This window comes from Dermacentor andersoni, chromosome 4, assembly GCF_023375885.2.
Source record: "Dermacentor andersoni chromosome 4, qqDerAnde1_hic_scaffold, whole genome shotgun sequence".
NCBI classification, from domain to species: domain Eukaryota; kingdom Metazoa; phylum Arthropoda; class Arachnida; order Ixodida; family Ixodidae; genus Dermacentor; species Dermacentor andersoni.
The window spans coordinates 93638512-93657398 of NC_092817.1; the positions used below are offsets into that span (position 1 = coordinate 93638512).

Genomic DNA, 18887 nt, shown 5'->3' on the forward strand with positions numbered 1-18887 from the left:
CCGATGAGAAGTCCAAGGAATGTACTTCACCAGTTCATCTAGAGTCATGCACCTCTTCCAGGACCGATTGCTCTCAGCGAAGCTGGGCAACTATAAGATTATGCATCCAAGCATATCTGTTTTGCCTTTTTGCAGATTGTCTTTGTCACCTCTGCAGAGAAAAAGAGTAGAGAGAAATCCCACGCTGTTGTAAACTGTCTTGCGCTGATCCGCAGTGCTGGGCCGAGATGTGCTATGGGCGGCCTTTTTGGCGTGAGCAGAAGTATCTTTGCTGCGTGGCAGCACATCATAACCAAGCAAAGTATGCACCCTAAAGATAATCAGTAGCACTCTCAGGTCGTGCAAAAAGATTGGCAGATAAGTGCGCACAAGGAAGGAGACCACTCAATGCTGTAAAGGAAACTCGCCGGTGAACAGCTGCGGATGTCCCATGCTGACTCAAAACATTGTCACCGTCAGAGCTTGAGTTTTCTTTGCTGTCATCTTCAGAATCATAACTCGAGTCCTCATCCCTGAATTAAAGTGCTGGTGCAGCATAGTTTCGAGCACAATGCTTTTCTCGCGACGCAGCCACGCAGGACGATGCAACAGGAGTGACGTTCGATAACTGCACAGTGATACCGGCTGCACCTCTTGCCTGCATTTTACGAGAGAAGTGAAAGCGAAACTCTTGGAAACTGGTTGAAAATGTCAGGTCCACATGTAGGACATATGGCGGACCCTGAGAAATACACTTTGGCGGAATAAAATGACTCGGACTCCAAACCAAAGCTCATTAGTGAAAAGCTAGCGTCATTTTCAGTTACTTATCACTGTTCAGCACTGTCAGGCATGAAGCCAGCGATATGATTTAATTCTTGGCTTGCTAGGAGTAATTTGATTACAAAATTTTGATACTAGTGCAGCGTAATCGTGAGCAGCATGCTTTTTCCTCAAGCAAGGCAGAAGGTGACAGCCATGTCTCTTTTCGCTACAACATATGCACATTAGTTCGCAAAAAGGTTTGTCAAAAATCACAATATTGCCAGAGTGCAAAAATTTAAACTGATTCTGAAAGTTCAGTGCCTGTACTAACTACTGGATGCCCTTAAGTGGATAAGAAACGGCTCCAACATGTAGAAATCTACGATCTAAAGCATCGATCACCGGTGATTGATTTGAATAAGCGTGGTAATGAAAAAGTTAAACATGCCGATCCTAAAGGTAGCGCAATGCCGGGCCAACCTGCGGTGGTGATGACGCAGGCGTTCAGCACTCCCCATACATGGGCGATCCCGAAGATAGTACAATACCGGGCCAACCCGCGGCGGAGGTGAAGCAGGTGTTCAGCACTCCCCATGCATGGGCCGATTCCGAAGATAGTGCAATGCTGGGCCAACCCATGGCGGAAGTGAAGCAGGCATTAAACACTCCCCATACATGAGCCGATCCCAAAGGTAGTACAATGCCGGGCCGACCCGTGGCTGAGGTGAAGCAGACGTTCAGCACTCCCTATACGTGAGCAGATCCTGAAGATAGTGCAATACCAGGCTGACCCGCAGCGGAGGTGAAGCAGGCGTTAAGCACTCCCCGTACATGGGGCGATCCCGAAGATAGTGCAATGCCGGGCCAACCCACGGTGGAGGTGGAGTTTGCCATCAAGGGGCCCACGTACAAAGCTTCGCTGGTCATCCTTGTTCACAGAGTGGAAGGGCAATGAGTTTTTTTCATCCACTTTCATTTCCATTTATTTATCATTTTCTTTATTTCAATTACGAACTACAATTAATTTCCCCTGTGCTGTCCTTGGCGTCATTCATTGTTGGTGCTTTATTTTGAGTATATACACATATATACGTTTCATTTATTTAACTCAGAATTTGCAATTACAATGTTCTTGTGATTGCGAAGTCAGCCAATACCTGTTAGTGGGTTAGCTGCATGCGATGACAGTGCATAACGAAACTGCGGAAGCCACTAAAGCAAGCGATCTTTCAGTTTTTGGCACGGGATTGTAAATTCCCTGGTGCATGCAGTGAATTAGTTGAGTTACGTTGAGTTGAGTTTAATAGCACATAAGCAGCTAAAACTATCATGTGCCAAACACTAGGTATAAATTCTTTTTAAAAAGTGGGTCACATCAGTGAGTCCTTGTCTGGGCAAGAGCCTGGAGGGTCCCAATGAATTAAAGATCTCGGCCTTTTTCTCAGAGGTAAGAAGGTGGATGAGGCGTTCTGTAATATGTAGCGATGGACTCGGTGCGGTTTTAAAGTTTTATTAGAACACCTGCATCCTGACATATCAACAAGTGCATCTTCGCCTAAAATCAAAGCTGGGTGAAAAGGAATGTGTTCATCGTAAAACGGAGTAAAAAAACTTCTTCCTAGGTGGTTCAAGTTTTCTGCATGAAAATAATATGTGCTTTACTGTTAGTTCACCTCCACATGTTTCACATTGGGGTTTGTTTTGCTTTGTTAGGATGAAGTTGTGTGTGAGGTGTGTGTGTCCTATGGCGAAGACTGCATAGAATCACTTCTTCGAAACATTCCTGATATGTGCAAGATTTCCATTCGCCTAACACGAGCTTTAACAAGTGTAGTTTGTTGTTTACTTCGTTGTTCCAAGCGGACTGCCATTTTTACCTTAGTTTACAATGAATTAACTTCATGCAGTCATGAGGAGGTATGTTTATTTTCGTGATTTGTTTGTGTCGGGCTTGTGCCGTGCATACATCTGCTCTATCATTGCCACTAATTCCGACGTGGCTCGGAACCCAGCATAACTTGATGTTCTGTCCTTGTGTGGTGGCTTTTATTAAATTATGTATAACGTCTCCCAATAGTGGTGCGACTGCATTTCTGGTGTGAAGAGCTGTGAGTGCACTTAGGTAGTCTGTGTGTATTATACTATTTGTGAGGTTCTCCTTTACTATTTTCTCTATGGCTATAGAAATGGCGCTAACATTAAGCAGTGAAGATGGATGTACACTGCGGAAGTCTTACTGTTTCTTACCAGTTCCCTTGGACAACTGCACTTCCAGTATGGCCTGTCATTTTAGAACCATCAGTACAAAAGTCAGTGAAACTGGTGTAGGTTTCCTCTAGTGCAAGGAATTCTTGAATAAGGTGTTGTGGTGGAGTTCGTGCTTTGCGGAACTGTGTTAGAGTGAGATCGCAAGCTGTGGGAAAGACAAACCATGGGGGCAGTGGGTCATGTCTGTAGGCAATGCCAGGTAATGTGTCCACTACGTCAAGGTTCCAACACATCTCTTCAAATTGCAGGAGCAGTGGTCTAGTAGCTTGTGGTTTGTTGTTGAATATTATTCTGGAAGCACACTTTGTTGCAAGTGGATAGCAAATGTGTTTTGGTAGAGATTGTACCTAAAGAATGTATGCACAGATTAGAGCAGCTCCTCTAAATTCTAGTGGGGGTTCGTTTGTTTCTACATAGAGGGTGCCTACAGGAGAGTTCGGTATGCACCGCATGAAATACGCGAGCCTGAGTTATGTACTGGGCCTAATTACTTTAAGTATGACGATCTTGCTGAACCATGCACTATGCAGCCATAATACACCGTACATACCAAAGAGCGATAAATGTGTAGAAGGCATGTTCTATCAGACCCCCAGTATTTACATGACAGTACTTTGAATATATTCAGTGACTGGGAAGTTTTTTTTCTGAGGGTGTTTATATGTGGTAAGAATGTGAGCTTTTTGTCAAAAGTTATACCTAAAAATTTTTGTTCATTCTTTACTGGAAGTATGGCTTCCTTTAGGTGCAGAATGGAATCAACCTGTAGGCTTCTTTTGAGTGAGAAGAGCCACTGTCTTTTGTGGTGAAAACTTAAATCCATTTCTGTCTGCCCAAATCGAGTTTGTTCAATGCGAGTTGTATCCGTCTCTCGCACGTTGGCAAGCTGGAGGATGTGCATGCTATTTGAAAGTCATCGACATATACAGAATACATAATGGACCTTGGAATTATTTTTGCGATGGAGTCCATTTTTTACTATGAAAAGTGTTGTATTCAAAATACAACCCTGTGGCACTCCATTCTCCTGGACAAACTTCTTTGAAAGGGTTGCACCCAGGCGTACATGAAATGAACAGTCGGACAGGAAATCTTTCAGGCAGTTCAGCATCCTACCGCGGATAACAAGTTCTGCTAGATCGCGGAGAATGCCAAACCTCCAGGTGGTATCGCAAGCCTTATCGATATCGAAGACTGCTAGACAGTGTTTATGTACGAATGCTTCTCGAACTGTATGTTCTAGGCGCACAAGATAGTCAGTTGTTGAACATGCTTTTTTAAATCCACACTGGTGGATGTCAAGGTGTTCACGTGATTCAAGAGTGAACATCGGCCTAATGTTCAGGATACTTTCGAATGATTTTGCGAGACAACTTGCAAGAGCTATGGGCCTATAACGGCTAGGGGTCGTTGGTGGTTTTGCAAGCTTCAGAAACGGTACACTCACTGCTCTTTTCAAAGCCTCCGGTATTTTTCCCGATACCCATATTTTGTTGAAGAATTGCAAAAGTGCATTTACAGCAGCTTCTGAGAGGTGAGCCAGCATTTCATAATATATTTCATCAGGGCCAGGTGCTGTCTGTTTACTGGCAGATAGTACTTTTTGGATTTCCTGAAGTGTAATTGGTGTATTATAAGGCTCATTTGTACTGCCACTGGTACGAATTCTTTGTTTTTTTTTGGCTGTATGTTTGTACTTCAGGAACGAGTGTATGTAGTGTGAGGAACTAGAAACACCAAAGAAATGTTCCCCTCGTACGTCCGCCTGTTCCTCTGTACTTGTTTGTGTGCCGGGGGCTGTTAAAAACAGAATTGTGAACGGGGAGAAGCTGCCATTTAATTTATGGACTTGTTCCCACATTTTTTTGGATGTGATTGAACTGTTGATAGATGAAATGTAATGCTTCCAGGAAGTTTTCTTGGCATCGCGACGAATGCGGTGTGCATTGGCTTTCGCCTTTTTAAAATTTACTAGATTATTGTGCGTTGGGTATCTGTGGAGTATCCCCCAGGCTTTGTTTTGTTTCTTTTTTGCTTCCCTACATTCTTGCGCATACCAGATTTTGTGATTATGTTGAACTACTCCTGAGGACTGAGGAATAGCTAGCCACGCGGCAGTAATAATACAGGTTGGGAACAATTGACTTAGATTGTCGACATTTAGATTACATGAGAAACCTTTATCCAGGCTGGCCTGTTCTCGAAACAGTGCTCAGTTTGCTAAGTGTAGCTTCCTACGGTGTGGTTTGCTTGGGATGATTTGTGGTGGGGATGATAAGCGAATTTTTACAGGAAGGTGATCGCTTCCGTAGGGGTTTGTCAAGAACCCCATCCCATTCAAAATCGTTAAAAACAGATGGAGAAAAAAAAGGTAAATCTAAGCAGCTCATTTTTCCTGAGCTCGGAGAGCAATATGTGTGCTTTCCTGTGTTAAGCAGGCAGACATTATTGGTATTATTATTAAGCAAGCAGGCAGACAGAAATTGGTATGTTGCCAAGCATCACAACACTGCTGAGCTTCTTATACTGATATTTCTGAGGGATCTCAAGGAGAAGGTCTCCGCTAGCCGATTTCAACACTTTATAACCTGACCCTTAGGCTTTGGTCAAAGATTTTGCAACTATGAATGGGGAAATGAATCTAGCTTGTTTTTCAGAGTTCTCACTGTGTACAACATGATATTTCGGATAAGTCTCTTTTGGTCGGTTGAAACAAGTGTTTAATTCATTGGTGTGTCCACTCTTTTGAACGTGACGATCAAGTATCTGGGGAAATGCTGGTGTTCCCATAGTAGTTCGGATTCTTTTCGGCAGCAATGGCGGCCACCCACCATGGAGCCCAACTAGGGGACACTGCAGCGCTTAACGAGTAAGGCTGCCCGCGCTAACTGTACATTGCCACTATAACCTATTATACCCAAGGGAGGGCACATACACAAGGTTAAACCAAGCCGCCTAGGAAAAATGGGAAGTGACGATAGGAGAGTAAAAGAAAGAAGATAGGAAAGAAAAATACTGAAGAGGGGGACAGGAAAAGGCGACTGCCGATTTCCTCCAGGTGGGTCAGTCTGAAGGTGCCATCTACGTGAAGCCGAAGCGAAAAGGGTGTGTTGCCGCCGCCGAGGGACCATAAAGGTCCAAACACCCAGCACTGACTCAACCCCCAGGATCACCTTTTCCCCGGACATGGCTAAGCCGCGCACGGTTAGACGCAGGATAGTCCAACCTTCGTGTGCTCGGGTACGTGGTGTCGCAACACACCAAACGCCTGCTAAATGCAGACGCCCCTGTGGGGTGGGTGCTTTCCTGTATTGAGCAGGCAGACATTATTAGATAAAATCTTCTAGGATATGGCCTCTAGTGTCCGTTTGGTCACTGCCCCAAAAAGGTGAGTGCGCATTAAAATCCCCTACTACTAAATGTGGCTCTGGTAGCTGTTTAAAAGTGCTTCTAAATCATGAAATGTAACATTTACATGTGGTTCAAGATACATAGTACATACTGTAATTGTTTTAAAAATCAAGAACGGTCACTACTATAGCTCCATATTTCGTTTGAACCCTGATTGCATGAGTTGCAACACCATTTTTCACTATGATTGCAACACCTCCAGAGAGCCTACTCGCTTGTTCTCTGTCACAACGAAAGACTATTTTTTTGTCACTGTAGTTTTGAATAATCCCACAACAATTCCAATGTATCGGGAACACCATGTTTAATTATATTGTGGGGATGTGGCTAAAAGCAATTAAGTTCCTCGTTTTTGAGGGTTTGTTATTGGGGGTTTTTTCTTTTTTTTTGAGAGAGTTGTGCCTCCGCAGTAGCGAGAGCAAACTGGTAGTTGTTTCCATGGCATCTCCCGAGGCACTGGAGATCCACAAAGCCACGAGTGTGTGTGTTTCAGGCCTCTCCCATTGGGAAGGAACCTTGTGGGCTGCCGACTGAGGGGCCGGCAGGCCCTGTTTGGCAGGTGGTAGGGCAGCTTGCGCTGTCTCTGCCTGGGGCGTGGGTGGCTCTGCTGGAGGCGCGGTAACCGTGGCCTGAGCAGGCACCGAAGACTGGTGTGGTGCTACGCCCCGTTGCACCACATCGGCAAAGTTGTTTCTTCCATTGAAGGAGAATGTATTTGTTAGCGTAATAGACCTTCTAGCTTCTTTGAATGAAATGTTCTCTGAGGTTTTTTGTTACTTCCTTTGAAGGAGAATGTGTTTGTTAGCGCAATACGCCTTCTAGCTTCTTTGAATGAAATGTTCTCTTTGGTTTCCAAATGTTCCTTGAAGCACATTTTGCGCAAGTATTGCGGCCCCGGCAACTCTGTGAGCCATGACCGAACTTGTGACAACTGAAGCATCTGCAGGGTTTGGGAATGTAGTCTTACATCTAATTTCAAGTAGCCGACTTCTATTGATTCAGGGAGTGTGTTGCTGTTGAACGTTAGGATCAGGTGTTTTGTGTCAATTTCTTTGTTGTACTTCCGGATTTTGATTCGGTGAACATCTATGACGTCTTTTTATGTTAAGTGTATGAAATCAATTTCTGATATTACACCACGGACAGTGTTGAGGGATCGATGGGATGTGACGGAGACAGGGATGTCCCCAATGGACGCAACATTTGACAGTTTTGAGTATTGTACATTGTCTCGAAGTTCGGGCAGCAAATCGCCACTGGACATTTTGGAAAGCTTGTAGCCAAGGCCTAGGGCTTCTGCCAAGGACTTGGATACTGTGAATGGGGACAAGATTCTTGCTGCCTTTTCTTTTACATCACTATATACTAAATGGTATTTTGGGAAGGTTACTTTTCTTTTCTGAAAAAAATCAGCTGCTTCGGTCTGCCCTCCTTTATAAGAGGGGCGATCATTTTGGAGGAAAGGAGGAGCCATGTAAAAGTTGTGTTGTTCGGCCACAGTGCCAGCCGCCCACCACGGAGCCAGACGAGGGGACGGGACAGGAACTTGAGAACAAGTCCAACCCACGCCATCTGTACATTGAGACTATAACCTAATATATGACATAACCAAGGTAGGTTAGCCACACAAGGTTAACCCTTGCCACCTACAAAAATTAGAAGTGAATAGAAGATACAAGAAGACAGGACAGGTATGAAAAAAGGCACGTGAAGGAAGAGGACAGGAAAAGGTGACTGCCGATTTCCTCCTGGAGGGTCAGTCCGGAGGTGCCGTCTATGTTAAGCAGAGGCCAAAGAGGTGTATTGCCTCTGCCGAGGGGCCATAAAGGTGCAAACACTCAGCATCAGTCTGCTAAACCCCCAGGAACCCTATTTCCCCGGACACGGCAATGCCACATACAGCTAGGCGCGGGAGGGGCCAACGCTCATGTGCTCGGGTGCGTGGTGTCACAACACTCCAAACGCCTACCTACGCAGACGCACCTGTGGGGGGCAGTGAATTAGTATTTGTCTCATATGTTCACAGGAGCCTCTTAACATTTCATTACTATATCCAAGAAGTGTTTCAGTGCCTCTTGAAGGTGAGATTAGTAAATCAGTCCAAAAAGCTTCACAAGCTCCTATGAAGCTTTTTGTGGCTAAAGCCTTGCCAGTAAGCACTGACCAATGAAATCCTACAAAAAGACCCAAGTGATAGCTTTGCGATCAAGCACACTAGCCATAATTTCTTATGCACGCAATGTGTCATAGCATACAGGCACCTGCCAAAGAGAGCAATGCTGCAGCCGGCCTCATGCAATGGGCTCAAACCCAGTGTTTAAACTTGATGCACACATCGCTACAACCACTTACTTTTTCATCATTGCGTAGCAGCCAACACTAGACTTCATATCTTGTTTGTTGAACTAGCAAGCGAGGCCACAATGCATGACGATGACTGCTGGCAGCACCACCAGCACTAACAAAAGTATCCTCCTTTCCACACACTGCACACTGGGAATTTTACATGGTGGCTTTTCATCTCGTAGGACTATGCTTAAAGACTTGTGACATGACACAGCCCAAGCTCAATACAGCTAAGTCGCGTACGACACTGTCTTCATTATACAGTTACATTTCGATATAACGAACTTCATTATAAGGAAATTCTCAATATAACAGAATATTTAGCTTTTCATAACCTCTTGTCCATAGAACATCAATGTAATGAAGTGTGTTTATATGTGATTTCAATATAATGCGTACAACACAAAAATACTGCCTTCATTATAAGTTAAATCTCGATATAACGAACTTCATTATAACTAACTTCTCCATATAACATGCCAACACAAGAAATGGAAACTTTCGCAGACACAGATGGTCAAATGAATGAATCACAAAGCGGCTGCTTGCAAACACACCTCTCGAATCATGCGCAGCGCGACAACAGCGACTGCCAAGTCAAGCCGCATCATGTTCCGTATAAAGTCCAAGTGCAATAAGATTCTGTTGAGCCCCGTGCACTTTGTGCTTTAGGTGCGAGTGAAAGTGTGCGAAGGTGAGAAAGAAAGATGGTGGCTTCACGCACGAGTGCCGCCTCTCCGTGTGAGCAAAGTGAAAGAGGAGGACGGGAGCGATCAAGCATGCGCAAGGGGCGGGGCAGGGGATGGGGGTAAGTTGACGTGCGTCACTATTGCTGGTGCACATCTTGGCCGTGGCTGCGAATGGCTGTAAGTGTAGCTGAGTGCATACGCAGCCGCGCACCCTGTTATAGAGGTAATCTGCCACGTGTGTAAGGAGTGGGTGTGCCAAGACAGCATGGCATCATGTAAGCTGCCTTCCCGTGCATTATGTATTGAAGGTTCCATAATCTCGAATTTCGGTGACCTGTTGGAGAGAGAGGCAAATAAAGCATTCTCTCCCCGCTGCCGGCACTTTTCATGATAGTGTTGTCCCAGTGTGGGCGATACTATCACCCGCCGCAGGGTGGAGTGCACGCGAAAGTGTGGCTGGCTTCGCTTAATTTGTACTGCCTATGTGAAGATATTGTCGATGTGGAATGAAGCCATATCATTCATCACCGGTTCCCAGATTCATCAAAATGAACTGTTTTCTTATTCAAATCTGCTCTTCTCGATTGCCCAATAATTCGGAAAATTCTGCGGTGCCTTTCCGTGCAAGAATATCGATCAGCGACTGTACTTATTTGCATAGAAGGTCGAATTTCAATTCAATGAAATTTTGATATAACAAAGCAAATTGCCGACTTTACCTACTTCATTATATTGAGGTTTAACTGTATCCTATATGGTGGCACATGAACCTTGCTAAATAATGCATGTAATGCATGATAGCAAACAGGGACATATCAAAGAGAGTAATGCAGTGGACTCTCATTACAACGGACTCTGACTTCACTGAAAAGAGTGAGTGACGAATGTCCAAAACAAAAAAACAAAAAAGTGAGTTTCGCTCGAAAGGCAAATCATTGATTGCGATAGCAAATTAAGCAAGTGCGGCAGCAGTAGCGAGCGAATTGACCTTCGTGCTGTCTCTCGCTTCAACACGAACTAAACGTCAAAAGCACAGCACATACGAAGCTACCGGCACTGGGTGCACTTTGTTCGCACGGGCACGCACTTTGTTCGCATCGCAGATTGCTTTCAAGATACAGCCCCTGCGCGGGCATGCACTTTGTCCACATCGCAGGTTGCTTTCAAGATACGACGCCTGTGTGGGTGTTCACTTTGTTCACATGGCAGATCGCTTTCACATGGCAGATACATGTTCACATGGCAGATACTGCGCCTGCAGCCACGTGCTTTGTCCATGTTGCAGATCGCTTTCAAGATAAGTCGCCCACACAGCTGCGCTGTTAACAGCAGCCACCGGAGTAGTCTTTCCCCCGCGCTTCCGCCCCGCTTTCCTCCATCCCTCGCGCGTACGCAAGATATTGAGCCGCAATTGTTTACTGACCCTCGTAAATCAGTTGGCAGCATGTGTCGATATGGCAAAAGTCCATTTTATGCGCCCAGTTTTGACAAAAATTGCCGCTAATTTTGTCCGCTGTAGCCAATAGTCCATTGTAGCGCAGTCCGTTAAAAGCAAATTTCGTTGCTGTAATAAAATAGGTAGAACAACTAAGGCTGAAATATGGTCTGTTATTTCTGAAAGTCTGTTGTACGCAGGTCCGTTGTAGCGAGTGTAGACTGTACTGCAGCTGGCCTCATGCATAGGGCTCAAACCCAATATTAAAACTTGGCACACACATCATTACGACCACTTCCTTTTTCACCACTATGCAGCAGACAATGCTAGACTTCATGCCTTGTGTGTTTGAACTACGGTGTTGAATCGAACCGTACCTGAACTATTATTTTCAGTTGATCCAGAACACGACTATACCAATATTTTTCCGCCATCCTGGAACTGAACCCGAAATGGAACTTGTGGAAGGTACCGTTCCGAACCAGTTCAACAAACTGTTCATAAGGTCCTATGGACCAGTGTTGCCATGGATATCTGTCTCTAGATTTAGTGACTTTCTTGCACGTTTAGCGACACATTTTTCGATGAAGCAACTGGTGACATTTTTAGACAGAAAAATTGGCGACATTATAGCGACATCAAAATGAGGAAGGTTTTGAAAATGGCCTTCTAGAACGCACTTCATTATTCAAAAGCTACATGTAAGCGGCCAAAACTGGCTGTACGATGGGTGAGCGCTGTGACCGTGATGAAGCCCAATGGTTGCTTTCACGTCAATAGTCTTCATGCTGTCCTTCGCAGCATGGTGGCCTTTACAGAATTCACATTGTGCTGACAAAATGAATACCCCCTTTTTTTTGCTTAGTTTATATGAATGGGCCATAACACTGCATGATCAGCACATTCACTAAATATGTTCTATAGGCAAATATTTGCAAGCACAGCAGTCAATAAGTTTACAAAAACCTATTGCAATAACTTTATAGTGAGGTTTAGAACACAGTAGGTATATGATAAGGCAGACTGACTCTAGAAAGGCATAGATATCGGAGCAGCAGGGCTCGTTCGCACCAGTCTGGACATACTGCTTCCTTTTTTCATGGCTTTTGGACAATACTGCACGGAGCTTTTGGGTATATATCAAGGGGTGCAAGTGACAACTAAGTGCATGTAGCAGAATTTAGATCTTTTTTTACGAGCGCCGAATACTAGAAAATTTGCAGGTATAATGTGGACCAAGTCCCTTTTGGTGATAGGTAGATCAGATAACTCATGTTTATTTGAATCATGCTGTGTTTGTTACCTCACAATCTGAAGGTAAACGCAGAATTTCATCTGTCATTGTCCGTTGCTATGCAAGCATATCAGTAAAGAAAAAGTCCTCTACATATACCATGCTGATAAATTCCCCAACTTCACCATTTATTCCTCCGTTGCATGAACATTAGACAAATGTGAAATGTTTCGGAAGGTGATTTCTGCCACTTCAGCTATATTACACTGTCCCAGAATGCCTAAATTACTAAAAATTCACTTAAAAGCTCTATTGAAAGTTTTAGTGGCTTGGCATCAAAATTTAGCAGGAATATTGAGATTTTTTTTTACTCACTGTAGCGGCATGCTTCAACAAAATGTTAACATGGTTGTGGAACTTTTGCTGAGGCACGAAAATGGGGGGAAAGGTTCGACAAAGGCTTGAGGCCTCCTGCAGTCGGCGAATGACTCCCACGCTACAGTAAGAACTCAAATAACTTCATGTCAGCTCAGTTCCAACATTCAATGTGTAGTTCATTCTTTTGCAACCAAGCCTGAGTTTAGTACAACATGGCAATAATTGATCTCCAGCAACTATAAAGCAAACTACAAAATTGTGCAGAAGACTAACATGATAGAGCATTAATGCAAACAAATATGAAAAAAAAAGAAGCACAGTGATAAGGTGTTCCAAGTTACAGCCCTTTGAAATTACAAAACGTGCATGGGTGCATCGTTAGAATTTAGTTGAAGGCTGTGCAGAACAGAACATCTTTGTAAAAGCAATGCCGATCACACAGGCCAGTGTCAATACTAAAATATATTAGTCTTTCCCGGTACCTTAACCTTTATGGGTGAAGTGCGGCCATAAGGCAGCTTACAAGCACAACATTAGAATTAGACGTGTTTGCAACGCACTGGGCGCAGTGGGGAAAACAATGTCAGCGCCACTAGCAGTAACAAAAGGCTCCTTCTTCTCACACACTGCACACTGATCAACAAAGCAAAGACCCCATGTCAGCACCACCAGCAGTAACAAAAGGCTCCTTCTTCCCACACATTGCACACTGGAAATTTTACTTTGTGGCTTTTCATCCTTTAAGATTGCATTTCAATCAAGACTGTGACATGAAACAGTCCCAGCTCACTATGGCTAATTCACATACAACATGAAAATAATACCTTCATTATATCCTATATTGTGGTACTTAAAAATTCCAAATTACAAACACACGCTTGACACAGTCATTAATACACAATTATGCGATTGGTACAATCCAATGGGATCAGCTCTTCGGCTAGCTTGGTGCAGAAACATCCAGCCACCAGCCAAAACATGTACACACATGCAGAATGTGCCACTGCAAGTCTCTGAGGATTCGATATTCTTGCAATTAGAATGCATACCTTGAGCTGTGAGTGAACAAGTTTTTATTTCACTTTGACCAATATTGCCTCCAATCTGGCATTTTTGGTTTCACTATTACAGAAGAATGCAGTTAAAAATAGATATAACGAAGTAGGTAAAATCGGCAATTTGCTTCTTTATATCGAAATTTCCTTGTATTGAAATTCGATCTATTACGCAAATAAGTACAGTCGCCGATCGATTTTTCTTACACAGAAAGGGGCTGCAGAATTTTCCGAATTATCAGGCAATCGAAGAAAGCAAATTTCAATGAGAAAACAATTCATTCTGATGAATTTGGGAGTTGGCAATATGAATTAAGCGAAGCTAGCCATGCTTTCCCGTGCACTCCGCCCCCGCGGCTGATAGCACTGCCCGCACTGAGACGATGCTATCGTGAAAAGCTGTAGCAGCGGGGACCGAATGCTTTATCTGCCTCTCGCTCCAACGGGTCGCCGAAACTCGAGATTACACAACTTCCAATACTAAACGTGCTGTAAGACAGTTTACATGATGCCACATCCTCTCGGCACACCCACTCATTGCACATTGGGCAGATTACCTTTAAAGCAGGGTGCGCAGATGCGTATGCATTCAGCCGTGCTTACAGACATGCGCAGCCACGGCCTTAGACGCACGTCAACTAACACGCCCCCCCCCCTCTCTCACCCATTGCGCACGCTTGATTGCGTTACCACGTGCTCGCTACCCTCTCCCTGTTCCCTTTGCTTGCGTGAGTGGCACTCGAGAAGTCACCATCTTTCTTGTCTCTCCCTCGCATGCTTTCACTCACACCTAAAGCAGAAAGTGCACAGGGCATGATATGATCTTATTGCACTTCGACTTTATACGGAACATGATGTGGCTCCACTTCGGCAATCACTCTTGTCGTTCTTGTGGCCTCCCCCGATTTAAGATGTGCGTTTGCAAGCAGCCACTTGTAATTCAACCATTTGACCATCTGCGTCCACGGAAGTTTCCATTTATTGTCTGGGCATTTCCTTGCGGCAGAAGCAAAATTTCGTTATATTGAAATCGCATATAAACACACTTCGTTAAATTGAGGTTCTAAATACATGGTGTTCTATGGACAAGAGGTTGTGAAAGGTAAATACTTCGTCATATCGAGAATTTTGTTATAGTGAAGTTTGTTGTACTGAGGTATAACTGTACTCGCTGAAACAAAGCATGTCCAATCAAATTTTATGTTTAATTCGCTACACCCATGTTCACTGAACTGAGATTTGACTGTATTTCCTCCTAGTTTTTCCGCCCTCCATGTTGCAAAGGCACTTAAGCACAGCATTGCATTTGCTTATTAACTGTTGTGCTTGATGGCAAATGTGCGAGGGGAAACACAAGCAAATGGCAAGATCTCAGCTATTTCTACCTTGTTCCTTGCCCCCAAAGCATGCATATGATGCAGAAGACCTTTGATAAGTTGAAACTCGGTCAAAAGATACATACAGGCCTGCCAACTTCAGAATATGAAAAATATTACAGTAAACGCCAGAAAATACCAGTACTCAACACGTTGATTGTTTATTGACTCACTGATTTTGTTTTGTAAGGACGCTGTAAACAGCCAGCACGAGCTGCCGTAACAACAAAAATGACCTGTGCCACAGACAGAAATTTGACGTATTCATGTACGGGCAGCCAGAACTTCAGTTGCCACTATACATCCACACCGTAAGTTGGTGTTGCTGCTGCAAGTGGGCTTGAATTAGCGACACGCCCAAAAATCAGTTTGAGAATTCAGTCAGCATCTTTTTTTGTATTCTTTTGAAATCAGTTTTGCCCTAAATCAAGTGTGAATGTAAAATAAATAAACTTGGCATTTTACAATAAGATTGTGAATGTTACTATACATTTAAAAATGAAAAAGATTTATTGTGAACTTAGCTAAATTGAGGCGCACTGTTATGATGAGGTTCAACTGTAGCTACATATGTAATCTTATCTCGTGTTGCCATGTGCCTATCTTGTGTTGCCATATGCGTTTTTCTTTCATGGTGTTACGCTCCAACATTTTCACAGAATCACTCGAACAGCAGTAACTTGGCGAGCTGTTCCTCTATTAATATCTCAAAACAAGTGAAAAAAAAAAAACTGCTTTCAGGTAGAAATGAAGCCAGTCAGAACTTTGATCTGCATTTCAGTTGTCAAATTTCTTATTGGGCTCACTTTGAAGACTCCAAAGCCACTGCCAGCGATGTGTTGACAGACACGAGTTCGTTGTTTGGCCCAATGCGTTTGAACATGGCCACCAGTGGTTCAGAGCCATCCTTTGCTGGCCTAACAACCTGAATGCAGGAACAGAAAATACAAAAATGTTAAACTTCACTGCAATTTTTGGTTAATTGAAGCCAATTAAAAATACAGCTTAAGCCCAAAGCACTCACTCTAGTGCCAACATACCTTCACAGTTTCACACTTTGTTTCTGGTTACCTTTAAGTTTATTTTCAACACACAGGTGTTCTGAGCCATGTGTGGTTCAATATGTTGGTAGCAAAACGCACCTCTGTGCTGGTCACAAAACACAGACCCCAAAGCAAATGATCTCTGCATTCTAGAAACCCCACATACTATGTCTACATTTCCACGACAGAAAAATAAAAATTTAAAAGATTAAGCTATCAGTTTTACAAGAGCTGAAAGTGTTATGCAAAGGCCTGTTTCACTTGCCAGTAATGCAGCCTGCCTGCCTGTTTCTCTCTCTCTCTCGTTACCAGGGCACATGTATATGTACGTCATGTACAGCAACTTCATTAAATTGAAACTGCAATGTAAAATTACTTTGTTAAAGTATGATAAGATGTACAAAATCTTCAATGAAGAACAGATTCAGTAGTCAGTTTCACAAGTTACATTGAGGCATTTTTGCAGTCACACATAATCAAGCAGTGATGGGTTGCTCAAGGCTGATGCCGAAGGCCAAACACAAGTGAAAATTGAGGAATGATGGCACACCTTGAGCAGCAGATCAAGGTCCGAAGGAACCATCTCCCTCAGAAGAGATGTTGCCTTCAACGTCCAAAGACCGGGTGCAACATCTGCTAGGCGACAGATGATGGCCTGCATTGTATTGCAACATGTATGCAACAAGCATGAACGAAACAGTATTCAATTTCCTTTAACCAATAGACTGAAGAGTGCACAAATTCAATGCAGAATGCAGCAACAACAAAAAGGTGAAAAAACACCTTTGAAGAAAAGCACTGACAGCACAGTAAAAATTGCCAAAATAGAGAGAATGCGATATCTATACAAAAGCATGCCACTAAGCTTGTGATAGATGTACTAATAGCTCTAGTGTTCCCCACAAGAACCACTATATGAAAGACAATCTTAAAGGGGTCCTGAACAACCCCTTGGGCTTGGTACTTCTAAGCCAAATTTTGCAGTCGTGTGCGACACGTGGAGCTCATAAGCAGAGTGTGAGGTCACCTTTTTCTCAGACATTCTCTACTAAAAAAAAGCCTCCTCCTCACTCTCTTTGGGGCTGCCATATTTTGTCATATAGTATATTGCCATACACAGCTGCTATTGGTCAATATTTGGCATCAATCAAAAAGGGTGTTTGGATCAGTGCACTTCTTCTTACTGTTATTGTGTATATTTATTCTCGCAGTTTAATAAACAGGCTGAAGTAAGCGAAAATCAATGTTCTGAATTTTTATAACAATTGCCCAATTCTGGAAGTACGACTATCATACTATCATCTGCTAACGCTTGGCCGTGCCCTCCGTTCCAGCGTAGGAAAGAAAATTTGGCCACACTGCTTATCAGTGTCGCAGCCAATGGGTCTTGCTAATTTCAATTAGTTTTGAAGACTCAACGAGCCTCGAATCATACGAAACTCAAGGTCAGGCCAGAGGTAAGCTTGTAGGCGCGCGCTCACTCCTGGCTGATCCTGGCTAGATGCCTTGGCAGACTTCGCTTCTTATTGTGCCATTGCACAAAATGCACAAATTGGATGTGCTTACTATCCATCAATCAAGCTGTTGTAGGACAAAGCCCGTCCGCCTTACACAGCATGGCCAGACTAAACATATGAGCTCTCCAGTCCTGTCGAGCACATAGTTAGCCGGCTCGCTGCAGCTCGATGCGGCTCGCTGAGGACAACAGCGTGCTCTGATTAGTATTTTTGGTGATGTGACTCAAGGCCCAAGTGCCAACATCCGTAGAACAGGCTACCTGCTTAGAGAAATACACACCCTTGAGGTGTGTGACCATAATGGCTGAAGTTCGTTACGTTAGGAATCCTTTCTATGCAAGTCCGGAATGCGGCATCCATTGCTTCGGCAATGTATGCAGTACTGACGTACTTACAGGAGCAAACATGAAAATGAAGTCTGTTCAAACCTCAGAAATCATGTAATTGTCGTAGAAATAAGTGCGAAAGGAAACGTGCAAGATTAGCCACACATATAGCTACCTGGTACACTGTAACACAACAAAGGGATGAGACACCGTGAATCTGAGGGATAGCCACCGAATTTGGTGTGTTGTAGGTGCCAGAATTGGAAGTAGCGGTTTCTAAGTGAACGTCCAAAATCAAATATGAACTATGCTCCAAAATTATCTTTAGTAGGCAAAACATGATGGGCATGCCCCACTACGCCGTAGCCTTCGCAGTGTAAGGCATTGATGAAGGAGCAGAAGCACTGCAAAGGGGGTGGTGTTTGATTGCCAATAACTCCGTTTCTGCTGAATACATTGAAGTACTTGTTGTGACACAGTACTTCTGAAATAGACTATTTTAACTTCAAATGTGTTTCTCCACTTCGACAAAAAGTGGTTCAGGGCCCCTTTAAATTCAAATGCATTTCTCAGCTTGGATAAAAGGTGGTTAAAGCCCCTTTAATATAACCGGGTGTGATCCACCATTTTGTCTCTATTCTTTCACTTCCTTCTCTATTTTCTCGTCTTTTTTTCTTCTTCTGTCATTTGTCTATCGCAGATTGCTTCACTCTCCCAGACTTCTCTTCAAGACACCCCCCCCATCCCGGTGTAATATTGAATATGTTGCGAATAGAGGCATACTGTTTGGCCTGACGCTTTGGTGTACCAGTCATTCTTCAAGATCCCATGCTGAAATGTGGGCTCAACCACTTGCGACAGTCCATAAAATTTACCATTTGAAGGTACAACTCTTTTCTTTACAAGAACATAGCCCTCGTTTGTATGTCCAGTGCCTCACTGCTGTGCCTTATCGAAGTTTCTCTTGATTGGCTGTTTGTAGATCTCCTGTTCTTCAACACTTACCCCCATACTCAGAAATGCATCTTAGCTTGAAGCCCATGCTTGACTTGATATGAATGATGC

The 18887-nt window shown here is 43.7% G+C and overlaps 1 protein-coding gene across 2 annotated transcripts in view; it reads right to left on the reverse strand.

Moving 5' to 3' along the window:
- The window catches only part of LOC126536475 (tudor domain-containing protein 7B-like), a 127372-nt gene that overhangs the window by 36638 nt on the left and 71847 nt on the right, over positions 1-18887 (reverse strand). For both annotated transcript variants that reach the window (XM_050183450.3, XM_050183451.3), the window contains exons 18-19: positions 16530-16634; positions 15743-15861 (exon numbers count right to left, since the gene is read on the reverse strand). In XM_050183450.3, the coding sequence (XP_050039407.1) occupies positions 15743-15861; positions 16530-16634 (224 nt within the window). The remainder of the gene's footprint in view (positions 1-15742; positions 15862-16529; positions 16635-18887) is intronic.